We start from the raw sequence: 26,516 nt of genomic DNA on the forward strand, positions 1-26,516 counted from the left end.
GCACTTCCTCGACCCTCCTGGCCTCGCCGCGCCGCCTCGCCGCCATACTTAAACTCCATCCATGATCCGCTCCATCACCGCCCTCACAACCGCAACTCGCTCAGCGATCAGATCAAGAGCAACAACACCAACACTCCGCAGCCAGATCAGAACAATGGCCGTCTCAAAGAACGTCGTGGGCTCCCTCCCGCCCTCCTACGAAAGCGCCCCCGAGGAAGGCAAGATGCAACACTACAACATCGCCAAACTCGCTGAATCGTCGGGCAAGTTCCGTCGTGTGATTTGGACTGGGACGCATTCGCAGTTGGTTATCATGACCGTTCCCGTCGGTGTAAGTCAATACCCCTTCCTCTCTTCTTCGAGCATGTTCTAATGTCTTCTTTGCACCAGGGCGACATCGGCCAAGAAGTCCACCACGTAGACCAACACCTCTCCTTCCTCTCCGGCGTCGGAAAGGCCATCATCAACGGCGAATCCCGCCCCGTGTCACCCGGAGACCTCGTCGTTGTCCCCGCCGGCTCCGAACACAATTTCATTAATACAGGAGAGACGCCGATGGTGTTGTACACTGTTTACGCGCCGGCTGAGCATATGGAGAAAACGGTGCATGAGACGAAGGAGGAGGGGGATGAGTTGGAGGAGGCGGGGAAGGATGAGCCCCCGGAGTGGGCGCAGCCGGAGAAGAAGGAGTAGACTGACTATGAAAGATGTACGATAAGATAAGATAATACAACGTGAATGAGATACTCATGGGCTTACTTTGAAGCATCCTCGAGCTCCCCACACGCCCCCTTAACCAACTCCTCCACACTCCACCCCGCCATCTCCCCAAACCCCTCCATAACATAATCCAAATCCTTATCCCCCCTCCCACTCAAATTCACAAGCACACTCTCCCCAGCCCCACACCCCCTCGCCAACTTAACAGCATGCGCAACAGCATGCGCACTCTCCAACGCCGGAATAATCCCGTCACACCGACTCAACAAGAAGAACGCAGCGAGAGCTTGTTTATCCGTGGCTGTACTAACGGTCGTTTTGGAGATAGATTGGAGGATAGCGTGTTCGGGCCCGACAGAGGGATAATCCAACGCGGAAGCGATGGAGTGTACAGGCGCTGGCGAACCCTCAGCGGTCGTGAGCAAGATGGAGTTGAAATCGTGCATGACGCCCTCTTTCCCATACGTCAACGAACTCGCATGCTCGCCCAACCCCGTTCTCCGACCGGCGGGCTCGACGGCATGGAGCGTAACCCTCTCCGGCGCCTCATCCAGGAATCCGGAGAAGATTCCCATGGCATTCGATTCGCCCCCCACACACGCCACCACAGGATCCGGTAACCCACTGTGGGAGCTGGAATCAGAATGCTCGGCGAATTGCACCCTCGCTTCCTCACCAACAACCCTCTGAAAATCCCTCACCATCATCGGAAACGGATCTGGTCCAACCACGCTCCCAATCGCATACATACTCTCCCCCGTCTCATTCCCAACCCATGCCGCAAACGCCGAATCAACAACTTCCTTCAGCGTTTTGGCGCCTTCGTTGACGACCACGACCGTGGCGCCGAGGATTCGCATACGTGTTACGTTGGGAAACTCTTTCGCAACGTCAATTGCGCCCATGTGGATTTCGCAGGCGAGGGAGAAGTAGGCGCAGGTGGTTGCGAGGGCGACGCCGTGTTGTCCCGCTCCAGTCTCCGCAATCAATTTCTTCTTTCCGGGGTTTTGCCAGGAGCGCTTCGGCCATACTATCCCCTCTATCATCAGCCCACGCAGGTCGGAGAGAGGAGTGGGGAAGGAGGAGGGGTGAGCGTACCAATGATTAATTTTATGCGCCCCAGTATGATTCAAATCCTCCCTCTTCGAAAAAAGCCTCGAAAAAAGCCTCCCATCACCAACCCTCTCGCTCAAACTCCTACAATAACTCACCGGCGTCTGTCGACCCTAGTAATCCCTCCATATCGACGCGAGTTCGGCGATGAAGTCGGAGGAGGAACGGGATTTATGGTATTCGGTTGTTATGGTGTCCATTTGGGCTTGGAGGGGTGGAGGGGAGGAAGGAGCCGCCGAAGGGGCCGAAGAGGCCGGTGGAGGGGTTGGGTGGGAGGAGAGGTAGGTGGATGATTCGGTTGTTGAGGGCATCTTGATCAGTTGCAAGGGATCGAGGGTGTACTGGATGGTCGGCGTTGTTATATAAAGCTCAGGGTATTTGTACTGATCAAGGAGTCGCTCCCAACGGACTCGCGCTATCGCACGCTAAGGTCACATAGGGTCTCCAGCCGTCCCGTCCCTGCTCCAGTGGGGTCATGTAATATGCCGCTCACTCTAATCCTCGCGGCAATCTCCGGGGAATTATTAAGCTTAAGCTTCGCCATTTTATTCTATATAGAGTGAATGCAAAATGAAGGAAATGATGTCCGTAAAGATGCCTTGGTCATCTGGTGCTGGCAACGCGCCGGTACGAGGGATAAGTGTCGTTAATGATATGACCGGTGAGGCGCCTGGTAGCCAATACAGCAGACACGAACGCGTGCGAACATTCATAGCAAGCAAAGCTTTATCCAACCATATCATCAAGTCCACTTAGCACTTGCCCAATTTATTTCGCCAACATCTGATGACTTCAACACTTCACAAAATGCAAGTCGAGACTGCTGTCAGTATCTCTTTTCTCACCGACGTACAAGCAGCAATCTCTGCCAAGCCTTAACAGCTGCTGCACGATGACCCACGTCGCACTTCTCCTCCCTTCTCTCTTAAACATCACCGCCGCGTGATAAAACGCCGCAGCCCTTTGGAATGCCGTCCAATTAACCACAACGGGCAACGACCTTCCGTCATCCACCCCTTCGATCGCCCCCAATAACCTGCTCACCAACAACCCGTACGCCATCTTGATAGATTGCCTGAACTCCCTGTGTCGCCGCCCGTGAAAGTTGGGGATGTACGCCACGACAACACCCATAAAGATCTCTTCTTCCGACAAGGGCGAATCCCGCGTCAACGGCGACATCACCCGCGAGATAAGATCAACCTCATTGTAGTACTCAAACAACACCCCTTCAACCTCCTTCTCATACGTCCTCCACTCATTCCCACCCTCCTCCAACATCGACGCAATCATTCCCCAAATCGGATCCGTCTCCAACATCCTCCACGGGTCTTCCACGGCAGGTTCTTCGACCTGCAAAGCCTCCAAATGCAATATCGATTCGTCGGAACATCCTCCCCAGCGTCTTCTCACTCTGCACGAACCGGATCCGATCGCGTCCCATTCTCGCACGACGTCTGTCGGCTTTTTTGGTTTGTAATCGGTATTCTTGCATCATGAAATCTGGTTTGATACGGGTGTTGACGGGTGGGATGTCCCGGACCGGGTTACCACTCTTGAAGAAATCGACCGCAACGGAGTGGCATTCTGCCAGTTGTACGCAAATCTCATCCTTCGCTCCCTCTGGACTGCGATCAGCGTGGATCAGGTGCGCCGTCGCGATTCCACCGATTTTGTCCTCCTGCATGAATCGCACAAAGAAGTCTGTGACGTCGTTGATGGTGCACTTCCTTCCCAGCTCTTTCAACATCACAGGGGGATAATCGGCGGGTGCAACCATTATTTCCTCTTTGGGAAAGATCTCGCGGTACTTGGTAACGTGGTAGTGATCCCCATCCAAATCGCCTCCAGCCAGCATCGATGGCATATCACGGAATCCCTTCTGCGAAAACACAACACAGTTATGTAAAGCTTCAAGCGGGGACCCCGCCGGTGGCTTCCCGATGCAAGTAGCGAAACGTACATCACCGGGTGCGATAGCAGGGGATCTTGCCACCAACACCTTGCCTTCGACATACGTCGTGTTCTCCCCATCTCGGAGACAAATATAGATTTCTTCCTCGCCGAGCGTATCCGTCTCGTCAATGGTACCATACAACGTCCATGAATCCGGAACCAGGACGCGTCCGTGGTATTTAAGCTGTCGAAGGATATGGTGAATAGCGACCGTATGACAATCATTCAGGAACTGCGCGTCTCGCAATTGGTTCTTAACGCCCAACTGGTGCAATATTTTCAAGGTCATATCCAGTCTCGACTCTCCTGCTACTCCGTAATGATGATATAACGAGACAGCTTGCATTGTATCCGCCCATGACGATTTCAATTCCTCGAGTACACGATCCTGCAGCGCGAGGAAGTTCCAGCACGGCACGCCTAACGTCTCCAGTAGCGTGATCAGCTGTCGGTTGAGATAGAATTTCATCGCATGATCCGCTTGTCCAGCGATTTCTAGCGTACACTCCGCATCCGGCTTCGCAATGAACTTGATCATCGACTTCCTCAAACAAATCTTCCGTCCCGGCAGGGTAGAATCGAGGGCTAAAATACCCTTCGCACCAGCCATGCGGATCTGAAAGAGAGATGGTGAAGGGTTCATCTGTTTATGCGCAATTGCATGCAGTTCCTTCACCAGCTCCCATGAAATCTTGCCAACACCGTCAGTAAACACCCGTCCACACCTCTCAACGTCCGGAATAACTGTGATTTCGTACCGCTGTATCGGTAGTGAAAGAATGGTCGAAGTAAACGCTTGACCCATACGCGCAGCATAACGCGGGGCGTTGGTGATAGTCTCCAACTCTCCGATCTCACTCCGGACCAAGTCACCATCGATCCACCTATCATTCAACGCGAAAGGGTTGATAAACCAGCACGAGAGTTCACGTAGTCCAGAAGACGAATACGCCAAGAACTCAAACATCCGTCCGGCGACCCTGATACCCCTCCGTAGTACATCCTCCTTGAACCTCGTCTGCAGAATCGGATAGGGATCCACGCCCTTGTTATAACCGACCTTAGCAAAATCCTCCTCCGTAAAGCCGACTCTGAGGAAGTGGTCTTCGTAACCACTGTAAAGCCTAGTGATCCGATTTCCGTGATCCAACCATGGACCATTGAGGTACATCCCCGACGGCGTGATATGGACATGATGAACCGCAATACTTCGATCGTTAGCCCATTTCGCGAATCTACTGAGCCGAAGACTCATCTCCGTATAGTCGTTCTCTTCGGCGCGCCTCAATGCCTCTTCGATTTCCTTAACGCCCATCGACAGGTCGCGTGAAGTTTCCGGATTTCGATCCGGGATCAGTGTTTTGAGGCTTTCGACGATGGGCGTGGTGACCTTGGATCCTTTGATATCGACGAGCCTCTCGATTGTTCTGCGCATTTCAATCATTTCCCCGGGTAGGATGTATCCGTCGCTGACCAACGATTGACACTGAAACGCCAGTTTGAAATCAAGTGTTAGGTACCACAGGTGCAGCTGATTGAGTTTATCCTTGGTGAACTGAAACCCACGGGAAACTTTCACAAACTTGCACATTGGCGTAGGCAAGCGCTTTTGCTCGTTCCTCAACCAGAAAGACAAGAGACCCGCGTCTGTACAACCAATGCAATAAACGCGAGAATATTGGGCAATCCGACGGTGATTGGAGTCCAACCCGGTACGCGTCGAAACCGAGCTTCGCGATCATTTACATGTTCTGCGATCGTCGGCGATGATCTGCCGAGCCCCGAATCTTTACGTCCAGTTTGCCGGCCTCGACCGCGTCCACGACCTCGGTCGTCGGCATTCCCTCGCTTGATCTTGTCTTCCGTTTTGACCTCGAGGAACTTGGGGACGATGTCGAAAGTAAGATAAACAGTTTGGTGACCCGCACCGCGATCCACGACCACACTCAGGACGTTGTATAGCGAGACCTTGATCATCTTGTCGTTCATCACAACCGCCAAATCTCCATCATCAGGCAAGATCTTCATGACACCCGGCTTCGTCATGGCAGGCGCCCACTCTGGCGAAAAGGCTCCATGGGCATCCCACGCACCGCACGAAACCCCATCAATCGGTAAGTCCTTTCCGGCAAGATCCTCCGCCTCGTATTCCGAGCCCGAATCATCCGCCGCATCCTCCATCTGCGCAAGAAGCGACCTCTCCAGGTCGGGCGGCGTTGCGCCATGATGCGTCACGACCAACTTCTTGTTCCATATCTTCAAGCCACCTCGTTTACCGTACGCGCGGTACTCGAGGAGGAAGTCTTCGCCGATATCGAGCAGGGGAAGGCTGAGGATCACGTCGCCGCTCTTGCCGCGTCCGGTAACACGCTCCCATTCTAGCTCGAAGGGAATGCGTTCGAAAGGGCGGATATGTGCGAGAGCACCAATGATAGACTTGCGGAATTGACGCTCGGTCATTGCCGGCGGAACTTTTTCGATGCGCAGATCCATGATGGGCCGACCTGTGTGTAGGACAACGTTGGAATGACCTTTGTCGGAGTTTCTGCGAGGGACAGCGATGGAGTACTCTTTATATCTGTAAACATATCCTGTTCAGTTTTACCGTTCGCTCCCCGGCCATTCACACCGGACCGTACGCGTGAGCACAGGCCTTATTCGCGTCGTCGCATTTTCAAGGGCGTATGGAATTCTACGACACGCGCCGTCGGTAAAGCTGGCAGGGAGTCTTGAGGAAGTCAAGTCAAACCAGTACATACTTAGATAGTCACGTATAATCTTGATCTGTCTTTCTACTCTTTCATCAACAACCGTCTAAAGCCTCGCCAATTGCAACCCTTTACCATCTCTACCCCCCTCCATCTCCTCCAAAACCTTCCCAGCAATATAATACGCTGTCGCCATCGTCGTAACCATCGGATTCACCCCACTCGCACTCGAAAACACACTCGCATCCGAAACCCACAGTCCCTCCACTCCCCACACCTTCCCCTTCGTATCACACACACCCTTGGACGGATCACGACTCATCCTGCACGTACCCATCTGATGCGCAGACCCGACCCCATCGCGTTGCGGAACGACGCCCATACGCCTAACTTCCTCGACCCACTTGACATAGTTTGGATCAGCGATTCCGAGTGCAGAGGCGTGGTCAACTCGGAAAGTTGGGGCAGCGGTGGAGAGCACGATTTCATCAACCCCACCCGCAACAAGACAATCCGCAATCTTGATCGCCCCCTCGAGCATATTCCCCCTATCAAACGCACTCGGCGTATACTCAAGCCTCACTATCCCCGTCTTCTCATCCTCAAACACGCGTCCCGAATCGCGATCCCTCGTTAACGAGATATACCCCACGCACTGATCATACCGCGTCCAGAGGCGTTTGTATTCTTTTGCGCCTTTCCAGGGAAATACGGCGGCAGCGAGAGCGGGTTGCATGGAGAGACACTCGAGTTTGGGGCCGTGGCCTTGATGGTCGAGGTTTTCGACGATGGGGGAGACGGCGGTCATGATCCCGCCTTTATAGGGTTCTGTACGCTTTGAGTCCCAGAAACCCGCAACGCAAATAACTGGGTGTAAATGAAGGTTTCGACCGATATGTAGGTTCCTCAACCCCGACCTCCTCAAGATGAGCGGCGAATTGAGAGATCCACCCGCGACAACGACAGTCTTTGCGTTCACCTTCAACACCACCTCCTTCCCATCCTCCCTCTTCACTCTACAAACAACACCCTTCGCCCTCCCCTTCTCAATAACGACCTTCTCCACCTCAGCCTCGCACACAAACTCCGCCCCCGCATCCGCCGCATCCTTCAACCACGTCATGACTCCCCCAGCTTTTTCCCCAAACCTACACCCATGTCCACAATACCCACACCAATGTTCCGTCCCCATCGTATTCTGGGGGATATTGGCGACGGGGTATCCGAGTCTTCTCGCTCCCTCCACTAAGGTCTGGTTTGCGGGATTGTGCCGAATATGCTTATCGGACACGCCCATACGGTGACACACGTGGTCCAACGCTTCCTGGTAGAGGGGCTCACGATAAAACGTACATCCCTCCCTCGCCCATTCTTCTCGCACATATGCCTGCGTCTGTAGTGACCCACTCCAGTTAACCGTACTCCCACCACCGAACGTGGATCCCGCCAACGTGAACGTACTCGCATCATCCGAAAACAAAGTTCCCCTGGATTGATACATTTTGTCGTGTGCTTCGGCTTCGGATAGGGTGAGTTTGTCATACGGGAAGAACTGGCCTTTTTCGAGGACGAGGACGCGATGGCCGGATTGAGCGAGGCGGGCGGCTGTTACGCCGCCGCCGGAGCCGGAGCCGATAATTACGGCGTCGTAGGTGAGTTCGACGTCGTCGCCGTCGCCGTCGAGGGAGAGGAATTTGTAGGTTGGGAATGTCTTGGCTGTATACCGCTCCGGATGATCAGCGTCTGCGTCGCGTGCTTCATAGCCAAGAGCCTTCAAGGTCTCATTCGCACTCTTGACGAACGTATTCGTAGCTAAGCCCTTTACAGTCGCGTAGAGTCCCCTAATCTTCGCGAAGCGGCTGTTCGACCATTGCAGTAGGATCTTCTCCCGCTCGTGGCGCGTACGGAGGTGGATGGGTGTTGTTGAGCCGGTGAGGATGAGTGATCCTGGTATCGTGCGTAGAATCGAGAACGTACGGGCTGCTTCGGCGATTGCGTCCGGCGCGATGCAGTCTCGAAAGACACCCTCGATGCGCTGACGGAACCCAGGCGCCGACGTCGCGGATTGACGAAGAAAGGCAGTGACAGCCTCCGTGTCACGCTCAGACGCGATTGACCTTGCTGTCGTATCCGATTTGAGGGAATTGATTTCCTCATCGGTGAGAGGAGCGATAATCGTGTCGAGGAGGGCATCGAGAACTTCCCATTGAGCGGGTGTAAAGACTGACTTTGCAGCTGTCATGGTCGGATCTGGTTACGGAGAGAGCAGGCATCGATCGACGGGTAAGCGATCTTTATAGAGGTCCTCGGTGCTTCGGGGTATCATCTGATCTCTGAGATCCGGAGCGGAGAAGCGTGCAGATCAGATATGAAAGTGCGGCAGAGACCAATCCCAGTTGTAGCTACTAGATAGCGACCCATTTTATTGTGATTCTCGATAGTATATAGCCTCGACATAGCAATTGAGCGGTTGTAAAGACTGACTTTGCGGCTGTCACGTCGAAATTGCAAGCGGTAAAGAAGCGGGAAGTCCAAGCGCGGAACTCGACTTTGAGAGCAGCTTTGAGGGCGAAGCTGAATTGAGGCAGATAACAGTTCATTCTAGGAGCATTCTCTGGATGATTTGGTTTTCTGACAAGTACCAGGGACAACCTGAAACGTCGCTTTGTCTTAAGCACCGCCCCGAGTTCACGTCCCTTCCGAGGTCGCAATTAGAGCACTCCAACAACCAAACCACCTTTTCATCAAGCTTTGACCATGAAACCCGCCCGCTCTAAATATATACTTCCTCCCCCTCCTCACATCTCGATCACTGTCATTCCTTCACTCCTTCGTGTTTGTTCATCATCTTATCCCGTCATTCTCTACAAACTTCAAGTCACTCTCTTTCTACACCATGAAGTTTTCCATTTGTATCATCGCCGCTCTCACCTCCGTCATCTCCTCGGTCGCGGAGTACACCACACCCGTCGGTGACCCGTCCGGTAATCCCATCTACACCCCCTCTCTCGGCGAAATCGTCCCCGTCGGCACGCCCTACAACATCACTTGGAAGGTCCCTTCTCCCTTTCCCTCCCTCTTCCCCTTTTCGTACTAACCCTTATGCCGCAGCCCACCACAACCGGCACAATAACCCTCCTCCTCCTCCGCGGTCCCTCCACAAACTGCGTCCCAATCGCCACACTCACGACCGGCTTGCAGAATAAAGGCTGGTACGAATGGGCCCCGAGTACGGATTTAGAGGCGGATACGAGTCGGTATGGGATCGAGTTGATTGTGGATGAGACGGGCCAGTATCAGTATTCGGTGCAGTTTGGGGTTGGGAATGATGGGGAAGGAGAGAGTTCTTCTTCGAGTGTTGTGGTTTCGTCCAGGGCTATGAAAGCGTCGAGCTCGAGCTCTTTGAGTACGGTTGCTGCCACGCTCGATGTGGCCGCCTCTACGACCTCACCCACGAGCGCGACCCACCATTCGCATTCGAAATCCACCCTCATCACCCTCTCCACAACCTTATCAAAGATTTCAGCCTCCTCGATTTCTTCCGCTACGGCCGCCGTCTCCTTCGACTATCCCACCCCTCAAGTCGCTTACCTCAATACCACCGTCTCCGAATACAATCTTACCGCAACTAACATTACTGGTTCAACATCAGGCGCGTATCAGTCCATCGACGCAAGGAAGGTGGGCGTGACGGTGATTGTTTTGTTTGCGATGGTTCTCTAAGTTCTTATTGCTCTTGAGAATGATTCTATGGTAATTGAACTTTTCAGCTACAACAAAGCTGTGCGGGTAGACCGTGAGAAAATACATTCCTTCATTCGACCCTTGGTACATACTGTCTAGATGAATAATTGATTTTCAAACATACAACAACGTATCGGGGGGCTGGCGCAACGGTAGCGCGTACGACTCCAGATCGTAAGGTTATCCGTTCAAATCGGGTGTCCCTCACCTTTTTTGGCTTTTATGCCGTCCATTGGACATCATAAAACTTACTTCTGCCTCAACAAATATAAAAAAGCTCATGACTGTACGACTGGTTGATACAGCCAATATATTATGCTGCCAAAGATCTCTGATGCTTCTCCGTACTATACACCAGCCGCCAAATTCTCGAGCTCATCCGCGTACAAAGCTATATGTTCTCTCTTCAAACCTCCCTGATCCTGTATTTTTGACCTTTCACTTACTTCCCATCCTCGCAAGCGCTTCTTACTCCGCCTTTCTCGCGCAGACTTTCCCCTTTTCAATCATTTTCGACACATGTCCCCGAACCTCCATCTACATAGGCACAGCCGACATGATCTCACCATCCTGCATCACAAACTCCGCACGCTTCCCATCCAGATACACCTCCGGCTCCGGAATCCACTCATGCCCCCTCGCCAACAAAATCTCCTTCTCCAAATGCTCGCACTTCTCCCCCCACGCCCCCTCCTCAACCCACGCCTTGAACTCCTTCTTCCCCCACTGCACAACAGCACCCTTGGGATCCTTCTTAATCGCCGCCGCTAAATCAGCGACAGATTCGCCGATTTGGTCCATATGGATGATTTTGCGGGCTTTTTTGGTGGTTTTGAATTCGGCGGGGTCGAGGGGGGCGGAGGCGCGGAGTTGTTTGTAGTGTTTGAGGAGGGTTTCGGCTGCTTGGGCGGATTTGCAGGATTTGAAGGTGGCCATGGCGAGGGGGAGCCAGATATCTTTTCGCATCTGGAGTTTTTGGGGGGCGAGGTGTTTGGTGCCGACGGGTAGTTGCTTGAGCGCACGTTCGTTCTGTTATTGATCTTGTCAGCACACAGTTCTGTAAGACGGTCGCGTCACACTCAATCACGCCCGGCATCAACGACATTGTGTGATAGATGTGCCAAGCGTGATCAGTGTATGGTGGAGGACGTACGTTGATTTGCCGTGTCAGCGAGGAAACGACCTGCTTGGTCTGGATGTTGCGGAAGAGGTAGACCGTCTTAGACGAGAGCATATGCTTTCTGCTCGACATCCTGGGCTATTTTTATGACGAAGAAGATGGACGGGAAAGAGGGAAGGCCGGGGGAGGGAAGCTGGACTTTTTTCGATTTCCCGGAGTCGTCGGTATCGTAGACATGGCCTGCAAGGTCAAAAATGGCCAGGGGGGTGGATGAGGTTATGTGATTGAAGATCGTCGAGACTTGGATTGGCTTTATAAGATAAGAACAAGATGAACATAGTTATCTCTGTCCATTCACATATCCATCTTCCCATGACGCTCCCCACATGCAATCCGTGCTCACCGGTACCGACATCAGGACCAACTAAACCCAAGAGAACTCCAATTGAACGATCAATACCCGGCAATGCCACCAGGCAATGCCTCAAGATCAATCCTCAAGTCGGCACAGGATCAATGGAGATGACGATGTCCCTGACGGCTCCGGTTCTGGATCCAAGAAACCGCCGAAGGGCGTACCGGTATTGCCGGCTTCTCAGGTGCGTTTGCAAACGTGGGGTGACTGCGGTGATAGAGATACTGATCTGGTTGTGTAGAGGAAGTTGAGACATCTCACTGGTATCACGATCAGAAATATCTCCGTGCCGGATACTACACCGTCCAAAGCGCGAACGCGGCCGTCATTCTCGACAATAACATCTTCCAGCACCGTCACCTCACCAATGCGTCCAGGCCTCGGCTCACTCAGACGACGCTCCACACGGGTCGGTATGAGCGTGGATGACTTAGCCGACTCGGTCGTGAGACAGGCGAAGCTAGAAGATGCAATGAAGGGAAGATTGGTGGATGCGTTCTTTTCCATCTCTGTGAAGGTGGAGGAAGGGACGGAGGAGGTGGTGTACGTGAGTGAGAAGGTCGAGCGTACAATGAATCCTACGTTCTCGGCATTCGATCTGTCATCGGCCTCGATCCCCACAGCCCTATCACGCGCAACAACGGTACTACTTCGCATATTCACCCGACTCTCGACAGGTGCGAGCAGGTGGTCGATCCTGATGGATCTGAAGTTGTCCCTATGCTGCTTGAAGTATCTCGGAAAGAATGTAACAGTAACCGTGGAGATCTTGCCTTGGGTTTGTGCTGACAGTTGGCTTACAGCTCACTTCACTGTCATCACCATTACCGCCGAATACTCTGGTTTTCACGTTACGACCCGATGAAGGCGTATATACCCTCCCAGCCTCGAACGCAATTTCAGACGTACACGACGACATGGTCGGACCAACCAAAGGCATTGCGAAGCACAAATCATATTCGTCTTCATCGCTTCTCAATCTTCTTACACTCGATCACTGCCTCGTGGACGCATGTGCTTCACTCGATACCTTCCGGAATCAGATCGCCACTGATGTGCATGAACCGTCGCATACTTTGCCATTGGAGATTTCCGAGCGTGCGGCGGCGTTGGAAGATTTACAATGGGCGGTCGCGAGGGAGAAGACGAAGGTGAAGGAGATGAAATCGCGGGTCGCAAGCCTACGGGCGAATATCGCCGAACGACGATGCACGCTCGCGGCAGCTTATGAGAAAGACGCAAAAGATCGCTCAGAGCTACAATCAATACACAGCACCCTCGCCGAACGACGACTCCCCATCTCAGAAATCCACCGCCTCATCACCAAACGCCGCGCAGACCTCATCCGCGGTCTCTGTGCAATATACCCAATCGCCCCCATCCCAAACGCAGTCCTCTCCTTCGCAATCCGCGGCCTCCTCCTCCCCGACGCAGAATCCGCCCTCGCTGAAACCCTCCCCGACGAGAACCTCGACACAGCCTACGGCCACGTCGCACACTTCCTCCACCTCCTCTCCCGCTACCTCTCCATCCCGCTCCGCTACCCCCTCGACCCCCTCGGCTCTCGCTCCAGAATCCGTGACAACACCGGCATATATAATATCTCGGCTCTGAGATGGTTTCCGCTGCATAGAGGTGGAGCGAATAGTGTCGAGAGGGACCGATGGGATTATGGAGTTTTTCTGTTGGGGAAGGATGTGGAGCAGGTTATGGGGGAGGTTGGGTTGTTGGTTGTGGATTTGAGGCATATGGGGGCGAATTTGAGGTGGTTGGCGTTGTGGGTGCAGAGTATGGTTGAGGAGAGGGTGGAGGAGGATGGAGAGGGAGAGGGTGTAAGGCAGGCTGAGGTAGGGTAGCATCTAAAGTATAGCCGCTATGGTACGTCATGATCAGAGCATAGTACTCGAACATTCGAATCCTGGATCTCGTTGTGCTCGTTGTTATATCTGTTCAGTTTGCCAGTCCATGTTTGCCCACGAACGTCTTGCTCCCCCGCGCCTGTCCTGGCTGCAGCGCTGCATCACCGGTCACCGCGCACCGCCGTATATATCGATACACCAACTCATCCTGGATCGCGATTATTTCCAATTCCCAATCTCAATTAATCCTCTCAAACACTCCATCATCAATCCTCAAATGCCTCCAAACCCAACCTCCCCCTCCTCCCTCCTCTCCCTCTCCGACCAATTCACCTTCTACGGCCAATACCACACCCACCGCACAAACATCCTCATCCACATCCTCTGCGTCCCCACAATCTTCTGGACCTCACTCGTCCTACTAAACAAAATCCCGGGGGCGCGGTTTGGGATCGAGGCGCCGTGGGTGTTGGGAGGTGGGGAGGTGAGTTTGGGGTGGGGGATTGGGGTGGGGTATGCGCTGTATTTCGTGTTGTTGGAGCCTGTTGCTGGGGTACGCTTTCCCACTTATCCCCCCATTTATAGCATGATACTGATGAGTGAATGTACATAGGGCATCTACTTTCCCCTCCTCCTCACCCTCGGCCAAACAGCAACCTCATTCTCCCACTCCCCTCACTCAACCCCCATAGCATCCACCCTCTTCATTCTCGCCTGGGTCGCGCAATTCATCGGGCACGGCGCATTCGAGGGTCGGGCGCCCGCGTTGCTGGATAGTTTGTTTCAAAGTTTGGTGTTGGCTGTGTTTTTTGTGTGGATGGAGGTGTTGTTTGCGCTTGGGTATCGGAGGGAGTTTAGGAAGGGGTTGGAGGAGAGGATCCAAGGTGCGGTGGAGAGGTATAGGGCGGAGAAGGGGAGTAGGGGGAAGAAGGTGGAGTGAATTACGAGTGGGGCTTGATGCAAGACGAGTGTACGATTAGCGAATGACGGACAATAGCTATGCAACTTCACTGGCCATGGTATATCTGGTATCCCCTCCTAAATCCCAACCCCGACCCCCCACACCACCCCCTCCCCAACCCACCCCCCCCTCCTCCCCCTCCCCCCATAGCCATCCCTCCACACCACAACCTCCTCAATCCTCCTCCTCGTATCCTCCCTCACAGTCAACCCCTTCATAACCCAAACCAAATACCACTCCACCTCTCTCCGTGTCCGCTTATCTTCTCTGGCTGTGCGAGGCGTGGGGAAGAGGGTGAGGATGTGGGTGCAGATCTCGTCGTGGGTTCCGGGTTTGTGTTTGTACGCGCGGAGGAGGGTGAGTGCGAGGCGTGCGAGGTCGATACGGAGGTCGTCTACACCGAGCGTCTCCTTCGTAGGGGACTTGTAAAGTGCGTTGAGGATGTTTCGGGCGTTGACAAAGAGTAAATCCAGGCAGACACTGACGAGATCGACGATGACAAGTGCGCAGTCTGCGGATGCCTTAGAGGCGATTGCGCAAGCCATTGTGGTTAAATTAGACATGAGGTGCGGCTGCTTGTTGATGTTTGGAAACGAGACGTGGGCTTTGAGAGACGTCGATATGATTTTGAGGGCGTGTGAGACGGATTCGGCGTACATCCCCACCGGCAATCCGGGTGTGTGTAGGACTCGGAGAGAGGTGAGGAGGGTACTCGTCGAGGATGTAGCGGAAGGGAAGAGCGTGCTAGGAAGAGTTGGGGGTGTGTAGTGCGAGAGGAGGTTGACCGTGGTCGCAGCCGGCTTTGTTTTTCGCTTCTTGGAGGTAGGGAGGGGATTTGTCGAAGGGTTGGTGAACTCATAGTCGTCATCACCACCAGCACCAGCTGAGGACGAAGAAGCCAATTGTTTCAGCCGGCGACGCGTATTATCCAAATCTGTCTTTTTCCTGCGTCAGCTCACTCCATATACAGCCAGTTAAGGAAGAGAACCTTGTTTCGCAATCACGAGGTCTGCTTTATTCCTCATCGACTCCTCTTCGGCTGCCTCATATTTGCGTTTCCAGAAATTGGCGGCATCGAGGTGGTGTTGTTGCTCTTTCTCCTCGGGTAGAGGGCCAGTGACGATGAGGCCTTCCTTTAGGGATTGTATGTAATCTTGTCCGCAGACGTGTGTCAGTACCGTAATTGTGTTGAAGGGGAGGAAAAGACGCACCTTTGATGGGAACGCCTGGGGGTTTGGAGCGAAGTAAAGTCACCGCCAACGCAACCTGGAACGGGAACAGAGCTGGCTGTTTATCAGTACTCTTTACAATCGTATTTGCGGGTCTTGGAGGCATCGTAATGAACAAGAAGGGAGAAAAAGAGGAGGAGTTCGGTTCGCGGGTTGTCGGCGTGATGCTTCGTACGTGTTCCGCCACCTTGAACTGCAGCTTACAAACAAACGCGTACACTGAAGATATCGACCAGTTAGCCAGCACATGCCAAAGCAGCGATGAGAGACCGAGCAGCAGAGTATGACTTGACGCGTTCAGCGCGTCCTCTCGCTCGCGTCGTCTTATGCTGTACCTCCGTTCCCTCCGACATTCGATCCCTCGTTGTGCAACAAGCGACGAAGATGGGGGCATCGTACAAGGCGGATCTTACCTCGGATGTGACGCATCTCATTGCGGGAGATATCATGACGCCAAAGTACAAATTCTCCACGAAACATCGGCTGGATGTAAAGTTGATGAAGGTGGAATGGATTGGGGCGATGTATGAGAGGTGGTTGGAAGGGGAGGATATCAACGTTGAAGAGGTGTGAACAAAGAGACTCTTATCTTGCTGAAGATAACTGACCACTGTTTCACAGTATTCCGAGAAATTCCTGTTACCGCCGTTTCTCAACCTCCGAATTTGCGTCACCTCGCTACCTCCGTCTGATCGCCAGAAACTTCATTCTCTCATTACGTCGAACGGCGGCCATTACTCTCCAGACCTGTCAAAGACCTGCACACATCTCATCGCTGCCTCAAAAGAAGGCAAGAAATACGAATATGCTGTCAAGTGGGGTATCAGGATCGTCGGGCAGGAGTGGGTACGCGACAGTCTTGTGAGAGGAGCTGCCTTGAGCGAGGAACTGTACAGTCTTGATCTGCCAGAGGAGGAGAGGGGACGCGGTGCATGGGACAAGGCTATCGAGAAAGCGGAAGGATTGGCGCCTGCAAAGAAGAGAAAGCAGGTCTCGAGAGTGGACGAGGACGAAGACGACAAACCGGTTCTCAAGAAAAAACGGTCGCAGTTATCGCAAAGTTTTCTTGGTTCTGCGCCCACTTCGAACAAAACCACCCCAGCAGGAGCTGCTCCTGTGGACGACCTCTGGAAGGACATTTTCCACATGAAGCCCCTGGCCGCTTCAACACCCATCAAACCCCAGGCTGACGCCGCATGGCATTCCGATGACGAAGAAGAGCTCGATCTATCCAAAGTACATCCGCCACCAGCATACGATGAATCCGGAACTCCAGCACTCGACGAGCCAGAAGAAGAGAAGCAAAAGGAAAAAGGTATCTGGTCTGGTGTGTACTTCTACCCATGGGGCTTCAGCGAAGAGAAGGCCAACATCCTCTACATCTACCTCACGTCACATGGCGGACATTGCGTCGACACGTTATCCGCTCTTCCACATGACAAGCCCGAGCGTTCGTTTGTGGTGGTCTCGCATAGCGTACCAATTGTCGATTGCCCGAATGTACCGTCAGAACGAGCGACGTTGGTTACGGAACAGTGGTTGGAGCGGTGTGTGCACTTCGGACGGAGGGTGGAGATTGACGACTGGGTTGTATCTAGACCGTTGGTACGGACGCACATTCCGGGAATGAAGGGACTCACGATAGCCATGACAGGGTTTACTGGGGTTGATCTCTTGCACATGTCGAAACTCATTAACATTCTCGGCGCAAGCTACAGCGAGACATTGAGGCGTGACACGAGTGCGTTGATTGCGCTGAAAGCTGAGGGAAGGAAGTGGAAGATGGCCGGAGAGTGGGGTGTTCGGATTCTTTCGCGCGAGTGGGTGGAGGACGTGGCAAGGAAAGGGGAGGTTCTGGGTGTAGGTCGATATGCGATGGATGGGTTAGGCGGAGGAGAACTTCCGAAGCGTGAAGGTGAGTGCCGTATGCAACAGGTCGTGGAGAAGATGGTTAATGACAGTGCAGTACAGCCGATGGGACCCCCCCTAATGACGAGGGAGAAGCAGAAGGAGAGGGGATCAGAACGACGCCTGGAGGAGGGACACAGCAGCAGGAGACTCTCGATGAGAATGAGTGATGAAGATGATGAGGTGATTGACAAGAAGAAAGTACGAAATGCAACTCGTGCGCGAGTGTTGGAGGGATGCACGGTTTGCGTGAGCTCCAAGTTGTCCGACATGACGTCAGAATACCTCGCCATTGCCGTATCCCTGGGAGCTAACACGGTGCAAACTTTCTCTGCTGGAGCTGGGATTACGCACCTGGTGCATGAGAGTTCGCGGCATGCCGATGCACATCCAGACTTTCGGGCTGCCAAAGAAGCAGGATGCAAGATCATTTCTCCGTCATGGCTGTTCGAGTGCCGGAAGAAGGCGACAAAGGTGGACGAGGCTATATTTCCTCACACTCACGCTTTTGAGACGGATGCGAAGGAACGGGTACTGGCGGATGTTGGTGCGAAAAGGGCATATTCGGCACCATCTGCACCAGTACAAGATCCTCGTGTTGCCTCCGGGATCGGTAACCTCGCAAAGCTACTCCAGAGAAACGTGACAGCTGGTGTCCTTTTCGACACCGCCCCAAAACGCGTCCGAGGCAAACTTCAAGGTCGTGCAACTGCGTCCATCACAACACATCGCTCCACCTCCGATCCCGCACCTTTTGACGCGGCGCCTAACCCATTGGCTGACGAAGATGCGAGACCAAGTCAGGATGGAGTCAAGTATGATGATCCTGATGCGCAAAGGGAAAAGAGGAGGATTCTGATGAAGCTAAATGGTGGCGTTGTTGATTTAACCGAGCATGATGATGCAGGCGAGCGAGGGAGGAGTACGAGGGAGATGAGTCCGGTTAGTGATTTGAAGCCCTTGAGAACTCGGGCGGCGAGGGCCGCAAGACATATTGGATGAGTGTCTGATTATGCACGGTCGCTGCGTCGGTGGCCTTGTGGTACGTATTCGAGATAGAATATATCCAATGTTCGTCTTACTCGGGTACTGTAAGTTGCCATACGCCGTGAATGCCGAATGAGGAAGTTCGACTGTCTACGTTACCTCGCAGCCGCCACAATACCAACCGTAACCTTATTCTTCTCCCAAACAACATCGTACCCAATAAGCAAACACTCAGGAAACATCTAGTACGCGTACTGACGTTCCGAATATCTACACCAGCATGACAGCAAGAAGAGAAGGCACCGTCATTCCAGAAAACGCGGCCGTAGTCGACCTCACAGAATCTCCCGGCCTCGCCGCCCTGTTACAAGCAGCGAATGACGTTGCACATATCGATCTATCAAACGAATCAACAGAAGCGTCACCACAGCTCCTACGGCATCCACCGCCAGAACCGCCGTCGAATAAGTTGTCACATATCAAATGCGTGATCTGTTTGGAGTCGCCGACTGATCTCGCTGCAACGCCGTGTGGTAAGTTATCCATGGATTTTCATGAGAGACAGGTAGAACTGACATGAGTGTAGGGCATTTGTTCTGCGATTTGTGTATTCGGTCAGCGATTCAGACGACGGCAGGGAGTGGGGGGAAGTGTCCGGTATGCAGGAGAAAGTTGACGGTGAAGCAGATCATACCACTCGAGATCAAGCTTGGTCGGACGTGATTGGATGGTATGATATATCAAGGATGTTATTGAGGCCATGCTATGCTACTATGACGCTGGAGCAGCCGAAGCATCCGCGCTGGCCGCGGTCTTTCGCTTCTTCTTCTTCTTCTTCTTGTTCTTCTTCTTTTTGGGTTTGGCTACTCCATCATCTGCGTCTTCAGTCTGCTCCTCAATATCGTCATCTTCATCCTCGTTCTCGTCTTCTCCCTCCTCTTCCGCTTGTCTCTTCTTCCCTGTACTTGCCTCATCATCGCGTTCGAACAAACACACAAAGAACCCAATGGTTCCGTCCTTTCCTGGCGTACATCTCACAGCTCCTTCTGCAATGTCAACGTCTCCACCTGCTTCTTCCGGGATACTTCTGCTATCCCAAGTGGGAAGACAGTGCGCACGCTTCGCAACCCTCCATTGCCTCTGCTTCGCAACTTTCGACGCAAGGATCCTCAGCACGACATGCTCATTCTCAATCGCATGAATCGAGCACGTAGAATACGTAATCCTCCCGGCTTTAGGAAACGCCATAGCATGCTGAACAAGCGTATTCTGGAAATCCGCCAAAGACGCAAGACGCTCGTCATCCTTCACCTTCTCCTCCGCTTCCTCCTCTTCCGTGGCGGCAGCTTTGTTGTCTAAGAGGTAATCAAGACGATTCACGATTCCTGAGCCCGAGCAGGAGGGGTCGAGGAGGATGTGCGTTACGTCCTTGTATTTCGGATCCATTGGCTTGACTTGTGTGAAATCACCAAGCACGGTTTCGATGACTTTATCCGCACCAGCTTCCTTCGTTCGTCGACTCAAGATCCCATACCGGCGCTCATCTCTCTCGAACGCAAAGATCGTCCCTTTACCCTCCATCACAGCAGCCAAATGCGTCGTCTTGTTTCCGGGTGCGGCACAAGCGTCGATACAGACCTCCCCTGGCGGCGGATTCAGAATCGCAGCTGGGAAGCAAGAAGCCTTATCTTGTAGGATAAGGGTGTGATTCACGTACAGCGGATGCTGCGAGAAATCCGTAGCGGGAGGGAAAGCGAGAAGTGACGGCACATGCGGGTCGATATAGAACGGTGGTCTCGCAGGATCCGCAAATGGAGGCGACAAATCCGTAAGCATCTGCACTTGCGTATGCGTCTTCTTGAACTCCGCCATAATTTTATCCAGTTGCGCCAGAAGCGTGTTAACACGCACCCACCGCGGCAGGAAGACATCCTCCTTCTTCGCCAATGCCGTGATATCCTTGACGCCGAGCCTCACCTTCGCCTTCACAAACTCTGCATTCAATCGTGCTTTATTCCGCATCACCGCATCCTTGATCGGTCCCTTTCCAGTCGTGATACCCTTTTTCGTACACAGAAGGTCATGAACGAGCAACACCACCAACTCCTTCTCCTTTCCCAACTTCCTCTCCAAGTCGTAGAGCTTTGAGCGGGAGATAACGTCGGTCAACACATCCCTGTATTTGAGAGTCTCGAGAAGGAGGGCGTACGTCCGTTTCGGATCGGCGAGCTTCGAATTAGACAGCGTCAACGACTTGATGGAGCCTTTCCTTGCGTCGAGGTCTTTGAGGACCTTTGCGGCCTCCATGTAGAAGTTCATCTTGGCCGGAGATCACCCGAGGCCGTGGTTATGGGTTCGGGGTGTATGTGGTTGCTTACGGTATCGATGTGGGGATGCAGGACTTTTCGGGGCCGCAGCATCACGGATACCACCCCCGGTGAAATTTATGGGTTGTACAAAGGTTACGAGTGTGGATGGGATTACGGACATAGGGGTGGGATTGCACAGTGTCAATGGGTATATTTTATCACTTTTACTATCCGTCCTGAAGAACAATCAACTTTCCGGGGTTCGCAACATGCAATGAATTCTCATCATGTGCTCTCAAGCCTCGACAACTGGCCTTCAACGGTCGTTCTTAGCATATCACTTTCCGTCATCATCGCCAAGTCTCGCCCTCCATGGTACCACTCTCAGACAACCCTCATGTGATGCTAGGCCCCTCCTCCATCAAACAGGCTTCGCACACTTCCTCTCCTCAACAACCCCCGTCTTCGGACACCTCATCTCACCATAACTAACCGGATACATCATCTCCCCACTCTCCTCACACATCGCAAAAACAACCCCCAAATCATTCCGTGCCGTACTCAGAAAGTAGGAATATTGGTCGCCGAGGGAGATGATTTGGGCGCGGATGATGTCGTTGGGGCGGAAGGAGGAGTAGATTTTTGTGTGGGAGGTTTGGGTTAGACGGATGTCTTGTTGGCTGTGGCAGGAACGTAAGTGAGTACCACTCAGGTAAATGGGGGGGAGAGACATACCGAATGATCCCCTGGAACTCTTCTCTACACGCAACATCCCCCACAACCAAGATATTCACCACAGCCTGCTTGGGACTAATCCTCACCACCCGTCCCAACACAATATTCCCCTCGCCTGGTACCACATTGCCCTCACCGCTCTCTTCCTCGCCGGTGACGACAGAGAGTATTGGTAATGAGTTTGAATCTGAGGAGGAGGGGATGGTTGTGGTGTAGCCTGATAGCGAGGCGTGGATTTGGTCGTGTGAGGCGTAGGTGCCCGGGCCGGGGATGAAGGCGGAGGTGGGGGCGAGGGGTTGGCCTGTGATTGCTATTGAAGGTGGTGCTGTTGACATATTCAAGCGGATCGAGGGTGTTCCAAGGAGGGTTTGCTGTGGGTAACTTTCTGCGGCCTCGATACCGGTAAGGTAACGTGCACCTGCAGCGCGATATATACGGTACGGTACCGAACGACGTCAAATTGCAGGTGAGCGACAAATGGCAATTAAAACAGAAAGCACAAATATGAGTCCTTCCCGTGGTCTGGTTTAATGACGAGCACAATCTCAAAAATATGTCAAAAATGAGGGACACCTGACTTGAACAGATAACCTTACGATCTGGAGTCGTACGCGCTACCATTGCGCCAGCCCCCCGAATTTGTGTTCCTCGATGCCCTTAACAAATAGACTACCTCTAACTTGGGCAGGTCGATCGCTCATTATGGATCCTTAGGCAGCTTACGATAACCTTACGAAGCGACGTCCTATAAAATTCAAGTAAATTCAACCTGATCCCTCATCTTCCGCCAGTTGATCAACGACCGCAACCGTGGCTCGACTCTTCCTCGCTCTATCCGTCCTCGTCCTCTCAGTTCTCCTGGCTCTCTTCTACTCGCCCTCCACGCTCCGCTCCGTCCTCCGTCGCGTACCCTCAAACCTCGCCAAGACCGCATCTTTCAGTACTTCGTCCATCACCAGAATGCAAATCATCCCCCGCCGCTCCGCAGACCGCGGCCACGCCGACCACGACTGGCTAAAATCCTACCACACATTCTCCTTCGCTTCCTACTTCGACCACGCCTTCACCGGCTTCTCCTCTCTCCGCGTCATCAATGAAGACCGCGTCCACCCAAGCACAGGCTTCGGCACGCACTCTCATCGCGAATACGAGATTTTCTCATACATCATCGACGGCGAACTCCAACACAAAGACTCGATGGGGAATGTGGAGATTTTGAAGAGAGGTGATGTACAGTTCACGAGTACGGGGACTGGGATCGCGCATTCGGAGTATAACATCAACCGTACCCATCCCGTACATTTCTTGCAGATCTGGGCAAAGCCGAGTGAGAGTGGACTTCAACCTTCATACTACACGGAGACATTCTCGGATGAGGCGAAGAAGGCGGGGTTGGTGAGGTTGATCGCGCCGAGTGGGAAGACGGGAAAGGGTGAGATTCCCATCGTGCAGGATTTCTATATGTATGCTTCGATCCTTGGTCCTGATGCGGTGAGGACGCATGTGTTGCAGGGTGAGGAGGGGAAGGAGAGGAAGGCGTATGTTCATGTTACTATGCGCTCTGGCTATGTTACGCCCAAGGAGGGCAATGTCGATGGTGGAGCGATGGTTAGGGTGAATGGTGATGTTGTCCTCAAGGAGGGCGATGGTGCTTTCATCGTTGGAAAGGCGGGTGAGAAGATCGAGTTGGCTACCCTTGGCGCCGCCGGAAAGGATGCCGAGATCGTGTTGTTTGATTTGGCATAATTGATATCAACACCCACGATACACGAAATATAACATACACCCACTAATACTAACACGTACACTCCAATATATCGTACACCTCCCTTTCCAATCATCTTACACTCACTTAAGCAACAGCCCTCCAAGCCTTAGCCAACTGCCCAACCGCCGCCACTGTCCCAAACAACCCCACCCCCTCATCCCCCAACCCCCTCAACCCCCCCTCCAAACTCCAATGCACAGTCAACGGCGCATACCCAGCATTAACCATAACCTCCCTCTTCCACCCCCTCTCCTCCTCCTCCGTTGCCGCCGTCTTCCGTTGCTGGAAAAGTCGATAAAGATCGAGAATCACGTACGCGGCCCAGAAACGGCAGGCGTAGAGCCAGAGTTTGGATTGTGTGCGCGGGGAGATCGGGAGAATGTTGTGCGAGGCGAGGAAAGCGGTGTGTTCGAGGGGGTAGTAGCATAGATTCGCGATGGATTGGATGAATGTCAAGGGTGTGTGGTCATCCGCCAAGACCCACTGTACCGCGCTCGGGAAATCGAGGAGACGGAGAAAGATGCGATAATCGGAGGTGAGGTCTGATAGTTTGCGGAGACGGACGGCGAGGGGGGTTGGTGCGTCGACTTTGACAAGGGTTGGGGCGGAGTTGAGGAGGAGCATGATGATACGTTGGGGGCGGTGGAGGTGTGGGATGATTAGTTTTAGGGAGTATTGGATGAGCATGAGGAGTTTGTCGTGGCCAGACAAAGTCGATAGCATCCTATGTTCGGAACATCAGCTAAAAAGTCGATGGAGTCATTTGCGGAAGTTGGAACATACCTTACGAGGTGGTTCAGCTTCGCTTTGAACGTGTCCGGAACCCTGCTCCTCAACCCCGCCGCGAAATTCTCGACTTTCTTACCCGCTACCTCCGATCCCGCATTAATCTTCTCACTCGCAACCCCGACTTCTTCTCTAACCTTCTCCACCGCCGCCTCCGCCTGCTCCCTCGCGCCATCGATCGCTGCGCCAGCTTTCTCCTTGATCTCGGACATGTCGATCGTGGACCCGGAGATTGACTGGACTTGTTCGGAGAGGGAGTCTGCGACTTCTTGGAAGTTGGTTTCTTGGTCTGGAGAGGACATTGGAGGTGAGTTGGTGGTGAGGTTTGGGGAGGTGCGGTTGGGCGGGCGGGTTGCGTTTCGGCCCCGCACAAGTTCAGTCGGTGCACCGCGCGAGGTAAACGTCGGTAATAACTGTAGAAAGCTTGATACTGCAAATTCATCTCAATTCAAGCAGGATAGCGGACATTCGTATTCTCCATACATCTACACATCCGGTATCTTGCCGTGATACTTTATGGGAGATTGCAGCGGCTCGAACGCTCGGAAATCCTGACGTTCGGCCCTGGAGCACGGCGATAAAGTGTGTTGGAGTCTTGTCGGCTATGTCCCTGGTATGTTTAAAGGGCCCGGGTTCTTGGTTCGCGGTCTTGTGAACGCGTTCACAGCTGCTACTCAAGCGTCGATAGTTGGTTCGAATCAAGGCCGTTGATACAGTGTCCTCATCCGATCACAAGAGTGGACGTATCAGGATGGGGCTGTTGTCTAAAATAACGTGGTGCGCGAACTTGCTTTGCTGTTTGCAGCCGTCAGCGATGCAGATCCGCGTCAAGCAAGCAATTGACGAAGCTGTTCCTCCCCCCTATGAAGAGAAAGAGCGGATTTTAGTTGGAACAGCCCAATGTACAGGTATCGCAGGTGCACCGACCTTATTGGCCCCGATACGCACAGACTTGCAACGGGAAAGGCAATGGTTGAAAGAAGAGCAGCAGCGACTGGAAGGGGCACAGACAGAGCTGAACGAACAGCAATGCAATCTAGATCAAGGCATACGTAAATTTGAGCAACGACAAGGATCAGAGAAACGGCCACTGACTGAGGAAGTGCACCATGCTCTAGAGAAAGGGCGACAGGATCTAGAGAACCGGCGAAAGGCTGTAAAGAACCGGGAAAAGGAAGTAATGAACAGGAGACAGGCTCGGGAAAACCGGCGACAAGCTCTACAGCGAGCAGAGCGAGACGCAATCGCTGCGGCGTTGGGCAAATTCCGTGATAGCCAGGTGGATGACTGGAAAAATCAAAACACTGTTGTAAGTGCCAATGCGCGAGCCCCGAGCTCTCTACTGGAACAAACTGTCTGACTCATCTATAGGCTGCTCTGCTTTTTTCCGGTGCACTGGGCTTTCTTTCTGGGTCAACTGTCGGACATAATACACGGGCTCTTATGTTGCTCGGTAGCGTTGTTGCATTATTCAGTGTTATGACCGGAACTGCGATCGTCAGTCGATTTTCAACCGAGCAGGAGAGTGCCTTGGCGAAAACAGTCAACTTTGGCACGACGGGTTTGTGGGAGCGCTGGAAATTGGGCCGCACGCAGGAGGCGAGAAGCGCGAAATCGGAATATATCACCGTGGAGGAGTTGAAGGAGAAGCATGAAGACCTATCTGCACTGCACTTTATGCTTTGCTTCAACACGTTCTGCCTTATTTGGAGTGGGTTTCTTTTCTTCGTGGGTCTGTTGCTCTTTGTCATATACGACATCATGAGGACGAAATTGATGTTGGGATGGTTCACCGCGGTCTTGGGATTTCTGAGTTTCCTGTACGTTTCTCTCTTCCTTCCAGCGATCTTATGATTATTCGGAAGATGTGGGTGCCCGGCTAGCCATCTTACATCACGGGAGACAGCCTATTTGCGAGGACTGGAGCATTGTACGATTAGGGTAGCCAATGAAAGAGTCAGAGGACCTTGCAATGAAACTTTAAAAAGCCTGCGGAAAAACAGCGGCGGACATTTCATCACATATGACAGTATTGAGCAGCTACTGTTTGCGTTTTTGTCATGTTGAATGGTCGTGAGAGTTTGATGATGGGAGGTCGGTCTGCGAGGATTGTGTGTGAATGGGGTGTCTTGTTTGGGTGCCGCACCCTGGACAATGACGGCGTTCTCGCGGCGGAACATTCAATTGACTTAGCTGCA

At 53.1% G+C, this 26,516-nt stretch overlaps 17 protein-coding genes and 2 non-coding genes across 19 annotated transcripts; 9 read left to right on the top strand and 10 right to left on the bottom strand.

The window, feature by feature from the left end:
• Positions 1–154: 154 nt before the first annotated feature.
• On the top strand, positions 155–693 carry SAICODRAFT_5650 (cupin 2 conserved barrel domain protein; the record flags this gene model as incomplete). Its single annotated transcript, XM_019169456.1, has 2 exons — positions 155–331; positions 391–693. 2 exons carry the CDS (start codon positions 155–157, stop codon positions 691–693), a joined length of 480 nt encoding a protein of 159 aa, XP_019026147.1.
• On the bottom strand, positions 673–2,033 carry SAICODRAFT_64278 (tryptophan synthase, beta chain; the record flags this gene model as incomplete). Its single annotated transcript, XM_019170059.1, has 2 exons — positions 673–1,917; positions 1,969–2,033. The coding sequence occupies 2 exons, from the start codon at positions 2,031–2,033 to the stop codon at positions 756–758; spliced, it is 1,227 nt and encodes a 408-aa protein (XP_019026148.1). The 3' UTR covers positions 673–755.
• An 800-nt stretch (positions 2,034–2,833) lies between these two features.
• On the bottom strand, positions 2,834–5,605 carry SAICODRAFT_198668 (RdRP-domain-containing protein). The gene has a single exon (XM_019166171.1). It carries the CDS (start codon positions 5,378–5,380, stop codon positions 3,092–3,094), a length of 2,289 nt encoding a protein of 762 aa, XP_019026149.1. The 5' UTR covers positions 5,381–5,605; the 3' UTR covers positions 2,834–3,091.
• Positions 5,401–6,391, bottom strand: SAICODRAFT_29227 (uncharacterized protein). Its single transcript, XM_019167351.1, has one exon. The coding sequence runs from the start codon at positions 6,280–6,282 to the stop codon at positions 5,410–5,412; it is 873 nt and encodes a 290-aa protein (XP_019026150.1). The 5' UTR covers positions 6,283–6,391; the 3' UTR covers positions 5,401–5,409.
• Positions 6,392–6,570: 179 nt separating this feature from the next.
• On the bottom strand, positions 6,571–9,011 carry SAICODRAFT_17454 (long-chain fatty alcohol dehydrogenase). The gene has a single exon (XM_019165805.1). The coding sequence runs from the start codon at positions 8,737–8,739 to the stop codon at positions 6,604–6,606; it is 2,136 nt and encodes a 711-aa protein (XP_019026151.1). The 5' UTR covers positions 8,740–9,011; the 3' UTR covers positions 6,571–6,603.
• Positions 9,012–9,393: 382 nt separating this feature from the next.
• On the top strand, positions 9,394–10,220 carry SAICODRAFT_33675 (uncharacterized protein; the record flags this gene model as incomplete). Its single annotated transcript, XM_019168309.1, has 2 exons — positions 9,394–9,552; positions 9,609–10,220. 2 exons carry the CDS (start codon positions 9,394–9,396, stop codon positions 10,218–10,220), a joined length of 771 nt encoding a protein of 256 aa, XP_019026152.1.
• A 156-nt stretch (positions 10,221–10,376) lies between these two features.
• On the top strand, positions 10,377–10,448 carry SAICODRAFT_t30. Its single transcript has one exon. It is a non-coding gene; the product is annotated as a tRNA-Trp (tRNA).
• A 330-nt stretch (positions 10,449–10,778) lies between these two features.
• SAICODRAFT_5655 (uncharacterized protein) lies at positions 10,779–11,493 on the bottom strand (the record flags this gene model as incomplete). The annotated part of the gene is made up of 2 exons (XM_019169458.1): positions 10,779–11,270; positions 11,395–11,493. 2 exons carry the CDS (start codon positions 11,491–11,493, stop codon positions 10,779–10,781), a joined length of 591 nt encoding a protein of 196 aa, XP_019026153.1.
• A 347-nt stretch (positions 11,494–11,840) lies between these two features.
• On the top strand, positions 11,841–13,632 carry SAICODRAFT_5656 (uncharacterized protein; the record flags this gene model as incomplete). The annotated part of the gene is made up of 3 exons (XM_019169459.1): positions 11,841–11,960; positions 12,018–12,524; positions 12,580–13,632. The coding sequence occupies 3 exons, from the start codon at positions 11,841–11,843 to the stop codon at positions 13,630–13,632; spliced, it is 1,680 nt and encodes a 559-aa protein (XP_019026154.1).
• A 298-nt stretch (positions 13,633–13,930) lies between these two features.
• Positions 13,931–14,548, top strand: SAICODRAFT_43763 (DUF962-domain-containing protein; the record flags this gene model as incomplete). Its single annotated transcript, XM_019168749.1, has 2 exons — positions 13,931–14,188; positions 14,249–14,548. Coding segments are annotated over 2 exons (558 nt in total), but the record flags the coding sequence as incomplete, so codon positions are not given.
• Positions 14,549–14,673: 125 nt separating this feature from the next.
• Positions 14,674–15,931, bottom strand: SAICODRAFT_5658 (uncharacterized protein; the record flags this gene model as incomplete). Its single annotated transcript, XM_019169461.1, has 3 exons — positions 14,674–15,530; positions 15,585–15,749; positions 15,808–15,931. The coding sequence occupies 3 exons, from the start codon at positions 15,929–15,931 to the stop codon at positions 14,674–14,676; spliced, it is 1,146 nt and encodes a 381-aa protein (XP_019026156.1).
• A 39-nt stretch (positions 15,932–15,970) lies between these two features.
• On the top strand, positions 15,971–18,527 carry SAICODRAFT_17460 (uncharacterized protein; the record flags this gene model as incomplete). The annotated part of the gene is made up of 3 exons (XM_019165808.1): positions 15,971–16,392; positions 16,447–17,740; positions 17,792–18,527. Coding segments are annotated over exons 1-3 (2,334 nt in total), but the record flags the coding sequence as incomplete, so codon positions are not given.
• Positions 18,528–19,000: 473 nt separating this feature from the next.
• On the top strand, positions 19,001–19,443 carry SAICODRAFT_33678 (uncharacterized protein; the record flags this gene model as incomplete). Its single annotated transcript, XM_019168310.1, has 2 exons — positions 19,001–19,253; positions 19,307–19,443. 2 exons carry the CDS (start codon positions 19,001–19,003, stop codon positions 19,441–19,443), a joined length of 390 nt encoding a protein of 129 aa, XP_019026158.1.
• SAICODRAFT_29232 (S-adenosyl-L-methionine-dependent methyltransferase) lies at positions 19,218–21,100 on the bottom strand. Its single transcript, XM_019167352.1, has 2 exons — positions 19,307–21,100; positions 19,218–19,253 (listed from the first exon to the last, which is right to left on the bottom strand). The coding sequence occupies exon 1, from the start codon at positions 21,037–21,039 to the stop codon at positions 19,492–19,494; it is 1,548 nt and encodes a 515-aa protein (XP_019026159.1). The 5' UTR covers positions 21,040–21,100; the 3' UTR covers positions 19,218–19,253; positions 19,307–19,491.
• Positions 21,101–21,276: 176 nt separating this feature from the next.
• SAICODRAFT_29233 (uncharacterized protein) lies at positions 21,277–22,157 on the bottom strand. Its single transcript, XM_019167353.1, has 2 exons — positions 21,765–22,157; positions 21,277–21,709 (listed from the first exon to the last, which is right to left on the bottom strand). Exons 1-2 carry the CDS (start codon positions 22,097–22,099, stop codon positions 21,451–21,453), a joined length of 594 nt encoding a protein of 197 aa, XP_019026160.1. The 5' UTR covers positions 22,100–22,157; the 3' UTR covers positions 21,277–21,450.
• Positions 22,158–22,327: 170 nt separating this feature from the next.
• Positions 22,328–22,399, bottom strand: SAICODRAFT_t33. Its single transcript has one exon. It is a non-coding gene; the product is annotated as a tRNA-Trp (tRNA).
• An 88-nt stretch (positions 22,400–22,487) lies between these two features.
• On the top strand, positions 22,488–23,695 carry SAICODRAFT_69676 (RmlC-like cupin). The gene has a single exon (XM_019170496.1). The coding sequence runs from the start codon at positions 22,725–22,727 to the stop codon at positions 23,508–23,510; it is 786 nt and encodes a 261-aa protein (XP_019026161.1). The 5' UTR covers positions 22,488–22,724; the 3' UTR covers positions 23,511–23,695.
• On the bottom strand, positions 23,617–24,620 carry SAICODRAFT_5664 (uncharacterized protein; the record flags this gene model as incomplete). The annotated part of the gene is made up of 2 exons (XM_019169466.1): positions 23,617–24,256; positions 24,316–24,620. The coding sequence occupies 2 exons, from the start codon at positions 24,618–24,620 to the stop codon at positions 23,617–23,619; spliced, it is 945 nt and encodes a 314-aa protein (XP_019026162.1).
• Positions 24,621–25,091: 471 nt separating this feature from the next.
• SAICODRAFT_64291 (uncharacterized protein) lies at positions 25,092–25,973 on the top strand (the record flags this gene model as incomplete). The annotated part of the gene is made up of 3 exons (XM_019170060.1): positions 25,092–25,627; positions 25,690–25,815; positions 25,845–25,973. Exons 1-3 carry the CDS (start codon positions 25,133–25,135, stop codon positions 25,971–25,973), a joined length of 750 nt encoding a protein of 249 aa, XP_019026163.1. The 5' UTR covers positions 25,092–25,132.
• Positions 25,974–26,516: the final 543 nt, after the last annotated feature.

The sequence above is a fragment of the Saitoella complicata genome (genome assembly GCF_001661265.1).
Source record: "Saitoella complicata NRRL Y-17804 unplaced genomic scaffold SAICOscaffold_4, whole genome shotgun sequence".
Taxonomy (NCBI): Eukaryota; Fungi; Ascomycota; class Saitoellomycetes; order Saitoellales; family Saitoellaceae; genus Saitoella; species Saitoella complicata.